The following is a 5,494-nucleotide window of genomic DNA, read 5'->3' as shown; positions in this document are numbered from 1 at the left end:
ACGTTTCGACTATTAGTTATTATATAGATGTCTTTTCAATTATAATTTCTATATTTGAGTTATAGGATGAGCAATGTGCATTAATGGTTTAGTGATAAAATCACCACTTGTATTAAAGGTTTAATGTTCAGTTTAATCATTACCCATGATAGTGGCAGCATGATTTGAACTCAGAATACTATGAAATAATAATGGGACATATTTGTGTATTTGGCATAACATGCGATTAGAGTCTGTAGACTTTATATTTGTGTATTTGTTGATACTGTCATACTGGCTTTAGAATTGTGTTGTTTTATTGGGTTTTGGTATGATTTATCTTCTGAGGTTGCAGATGGGTTGTTTTTATTTTATTGTTTGTTTGTTTGTTTGTTGTGCAGGGAGTTATGAAGGCAATAAATGTGAACAAGCTGACATCTGTTGGGTGTAGAGTGAAAATATGGATTGCAGATTGGTTTGCCCAGCTAAACAATAAGATGGGAGGTGACTTGAAGAAAATTGAGGTTGTTGGGCGCTACCTCATTGAGATTTGGAAGGCCGTCGGGATGGATATTGATGGAGGGAAGGTGGAGTTTTTGTGGTCCTCGAAGGAGATAAACTCGAGAGCTCACGAGTACTGGCCTCTTGTGATGGATATAGCACGAAGGAATACGGTTTCAAGGATAAAAAGGTGAATTATTGTATGATGATTGTTATTATTACTTTAACATGCTGGTGATGTGTTGTTATTTTTACTTATATTATATTTTGCTGCAGGTGTGGTCAAATTATGGGTCGAAGTGAAGAGGAAGAGTTGACTGCAGCACAAATTTTCTACCCATGCATGCAATGTGCTGATGTGTTTTTCTTGAAGGTGCTTCCTTTTTCACTTTTAGTTTGTGAATAGACCATTTGGTTTTGTTGGTTGGCTTGTGCCAAGACAGTAGCTTGCACTTCTCATTTGTTTGAATGTTGCATGGATTTCCTCAGATGTCTCTCATTGCTATAAAATTCTATAGGCAATTTGCTGTTGTTTTACTCCTAGGGTATCAACTAGTGCTGTATCTTTATACACGGTGAAATATAATGATTACTGTTTGGAATGTATATGGGCATGGTTGCAATTACATCTCAATCTCAACCAGGCACTTTGTGATTTCAGTCGCCCAAGAGTCTTGTGTAGCTCAATTGGCACATCCTGGTGTTTCTAACAGAGTTAAAAAGATTGTGATCTCAGTCAGAGCTATAAGAAAGTTACTGATTTCAGTATTGGATTTTTTGAGCCTGTTTCAAAGTGGGGTGGAAATGAAGGCTAAAAAATAGATATTTCTAACCCACCAAACCACTTATAAAAAATAATAGAAATGGGTGAAATGTAGACATGATTACAAAACTAATTGTAATAGAGAAACCCAAGTTAGTGGAGAGAGGTCAGCACTAAAACGAATCTAATTCATCAAGCCATGGTTGTATAATTTTTACCTAAGCGTCATTTGTTCGTCAGTTCTCAGTTCATCCTCCAATACCACTTTGGGGTTATAGGAGCAGAAGTTGTAATAACCTTAACATGGTTATGCCATCTACATGTAGACTAATACTTGACTTGAAGTTTTAACTGATTTGTTATTTATGCAAGTACTAATAACTGCCTAGCTTGCTTGTGTTAATCTGGCTCTCTGGTGGTTTGCTTCCTTGTTCTGCAGACTTCGTTTTTCTATTAGTCTTGTCTTCTGATCCTGTTGCATATGTTTCTCACTATAATACATGTGGTCTTGGAACTTTAAAGAGGGAAAGAGAGTGGGGTGGGGGGATCCTATGTTGATTTTGTGGAAAAACATAAAAATTTTTGAACTGTATGAATTTTTTATAAAATAAATAGGCCGACATTTGCCAACTGGGAATGGATCAGCGAAAAGTGAATGTACTTGCAAGAGAGTACTGTGATGACATCAAGAGGAAAAACAAGCCTATTATTTTGTCACACCGTATGTTCCTAATTCTTTATACTGACTACTTCTCTATTTATTTTTGTATCCTGTAACATTTTGTGTATAGTTGTGTTGTCTTTATTTGTTTTGCTTACTGGTGATTTACAGACATGTTACCTGGTTTACAACAAGGTCAGGAGAAGATGTCGAAAAGTGATCCACTATCTTCCATTTTTATGGAAGATGACGAGGTAGGGTGCATGTAAAGGGGTATCAAATTTCCATTTAGGGGGTTGCATTGTGTTTTTTATATTAGTTGCACATAGCATAAGGATAGTGGATTATAAAACTAGGTTAACCATAGATTTATTCTGCCTCCATGTTGTAGGCTGAAGTGAATTTGAAGATTAAGAGAGCATACTGTCCTCCAGATATTGTGGAAGGGAATCCATGCTTGGAGTATGTGAAGTACCTCATTTTACCTTGGTTTAAAAAGTTTGTAATAGAGCGCAGTGTAGAGAACGGTGGTGATAAGTAAGTCATAAGGATTTTATTATGAAAGCTTTACTTATTTTATTTAATTAATGCTAGGACATCTACCTTTTCACCTAATTTAACCCTTGCATCTTGTTGAAAGTGTGTGCTCCTTAGATTAGTACAGTTTCTTGAGCTATTTTTCTAGAATCAATTTTCATTGGGAATATTAACTCAAATTGTTTTCTTCCAATGTATGATGCCCGTTATCCAGGAGCTTCGAAAATTTTGAAGAATTGGTTGCTTACTATGAAAGTGGAAAGCTACATCCAGCTGATCTTAAACCAGCCTTGGCAAAGGCTTTGAATAAGATACTAGAGGTATGTTCTTTCCATTTATCTCTAATTAATGCTTCTTAGGTAAATTGATTCCCCATGACTTTGGGGAGTGATGCTACTGCTTTACACATGTTGGATAAATGATGTTGGACTTCTGCTAGCCATAAACCATCTTGAAGCTATGATTAAATTGCTAGGACCTTAATTTGATTGGCCTACATACTTTAGGGCATGTTTGGAACTGCCCCATCCAAACATAGGGTGAATTCTTTGGAAGGGTGGAGCTATTGCAAAGTATGCTCAAGAGAGCCTACAATCCATCAAATTTGTTAATTCTGTGGTCTAACTTCTTTGTTCTGTTGTTTGCAGCCTGTAAGAGAACACTTCAAGAATGACAATGATGCAAAAGATCTTTTGAAAAGGGTTAAGGTATGGTCGATTGACTTTTAAATTTTTTTTTTTTTTAATAATGAGTTTAAAAATTGTTAAAGAGTCAGAATTAGCATTTGCACATATAAATTGTGCCTTAAATCAAGAGACGTTTTGGTTCATTGCATTTCAATTCCAATTATTTTTTAAATAATTCTGTTAAGGAAACTCAACCAAGTGGTGTTTGGTTTTTGTAGGCTTACAGAGTCACAAGGTAACGTGGAACACAGCCGTCAACATTTTGCTCCTTCCAAATTGGTGGATTAAAGGTCTGGTATTTGTCCCTATATGTTACATGAAAAATCATTTACTTATTGTGTAGACCTCCTGATTTGATAACCTGTATTTTTTTGACTCTATCCTTTTACTGTGCAGTTCTTGATGCATCAACAAAGGGGAATCGGTGTATAAATTCGTGTCTCAGGTATTATTTAATGCCCAACTAATTTACTTTTGGTTTAAAAAGTATTGGAAATGGCTTCAATATAACCATTCAGCAGGCTTATGCATATAATGTAAAGAAGTATTTTATGGTTTATGCCCATCCATGAACCTGACGTGGGGATGTCTCTTAGGTTGTTACTTCTTATTGTCTATGTTTTCGCAGAATGATGACTTAGTTATTGTTTCAATGAGCTGGGAAAGTTCTTGATATGGGAAGTGGAACTAAAAGTGCTCTAAAAGTTAATTGCAGCTACTTTTTCAGCTTAACAAGATGTATCTGAGATACCATTAAGCAACAGTTTTTATTTTTATTCCTATTTACTATTATTTATTATAAATACATCTAAAAAAAATATAAGAATTGTCAATACTGCTAAGTTTGTAAAATTATTGGCTGTAGCTGGTGGTAGGATATACTTGGAGGATATGGACGTTTCATGTTGGCCTTAGAACTTGAAATTAGGCCTTTGTGGTAGCAACTGTTTTAAAGTAAGAAACTTTAATTTTTATTTTTGCTTAAATCGTAACTTCACATAATTTCACTACCCTCAATATTCCCTGGATTGGTCAATCTTAGGCCTCATTGCCCCTCAAATTTTCAATGTATGGCTGTTATCAGGATCTTGCTCTCATGAAGATTTTAACAATTTCGGAATACACTATCTAATGCGCTATAATTTTTGGAAAATTTCACTTACCAGAAAAAAGTTTTGGAAAATTTTGTTTGTATTGATGGCGTGGCAACACTCCCTTTTGATAACTAGCCAGGCACAACTGTCTTGAAGAATTTTTTACCCTTTTGGAGTACATGTACTGACTTGCATGCTGATAATGGGATTGCCTCCTCTTGTATCTCACTACCAACATGCAACAGGAACGAAATATTTTAGATCAATGCTTTTACTCTTTCATGGTAAATATGTCCTTTCTAACCTGATTTGGATTTTTTTTTTTCCTTTTGTAACAGATTAAATGAGGAGATGAAGGGCGTAGACAGTCTAGCTACACAGCTGTATCCTTTACATTCGTTTATTTACCGTGTATATTGCATACATTAGGCTCCTACCCTACCCCTTGGTGGTGCTTATGAAGCACCCCCCAAACTTTTTCCTTCCTAACAGGGAGGAAATCAAATAGTGATTTATCTAAGCTTCATGGCAATTCTTTTACTTAGACAGCAAATTTTTTGAATTGATCACATTTAGGACCCTTTTGTGCTGTATCTAATTTTTTCACATGTTTGTATTCTCTTTGAGACCTTAATGCCTGTGAAGAAAACTCCTGAGGAGAAATGTAGATGCTTGAGACTCTGCTGTGAACAAGCTCCTCCGTCTTCCATGAAGTTTTAGCTGCTTGGATCAGTCTTTACATCAATTGCATAATCATGATCCTTTACCTCCTCTCTATAAATGTATGATTATTTTGTTTGGGAATTAGAAATTGATTTTTTGATAATACAGAAACAATTTTCCTTGAACATTTTTGAGTTCTGATATGCTTAACAAGCTGCCCAGTCATTGCAAAACCAACCAGGAGATTTTCACCTTTTGGCTGGTTTAGGATTTTGAATGCATTTGTTAACTGCTGCCTATTTTGGTCAATATTTGAATCGGCTCATCCCAAATTTTCATTTACCTTAGGAGGGCGTATTTTTCTAATCACACCTGACACCCATAAACTCATATTGATGTTTCCTAAATCATGTTGTGTAGTATCTAATTATTAGCTTGTGATTAATTTTGTCTATGAATTTAATGTGAAGTGGATGGAGGTACTTGATCAAAACAATTAGATACCTCAGAAAGTGATTTGAATAATCAAATCTCAGAGGGTGTGAATAGAACTCATTGAACCATAAGGGGTGTTGGTAACTTGATCTAATAAACCGCCAGAATTATAAAA

General features: G+C 35.3%; 1 protein-coding gene across 1 annotated transcript; it reads left to right on the top strand.

Moving 5' to 3' along the window:
* Positions 1–347: 347 nt before the first annotated feature.
* On the top strand, positions 348–5,066 carry LOC126723476 (tyrosine--tRNA ligase 1, cytoplasmic-like). Its single transcript, XM_050426908.1, has 11 exons — positions 348–670; positions 757–853; positions 1,859–1,964; positions 2,076–2,158; positions 2,296–2,441; positions 2,656–2,761; positions 3,089–3,148; positions 3,346–3,417; positions 3,524–3,572; positions 4,560–4,604; positions 4,867–5,066. Exons 1-8 carry the CDS (start codon positions 387–389, stop codon positions 3,364–3,366), a joined length of 903 nt encoding a protein of 300 aa, XP_050282865.1. The 5' UTR covers positions 348–386; the 3' UTR covers positions 3,367–3,417; positions 3,524–3,572; positions 4,560–4,604; positions 4,867–5,066.
* Positions 5,067–5,494: the final 428 nt, after the last annotated feature.

Source organism: Quercus robur, chromosome 4 (assembly GCF_932294415.1).
Source record: "Quercus robur chromosome 4, dhQueRobu3.1, whole genome shotgun sequence".
Lineage (NCBI taxonomy): Eukaryota > Viridiplantae > Streptophyta > Magnoliopsida > Fagales > Fagaceae > Quercus > Quercus robur.
Note: the sequence above shows the minus strand (reverse complement) of the source record. Positions and strands in the feature narration are given on the sequence as shown.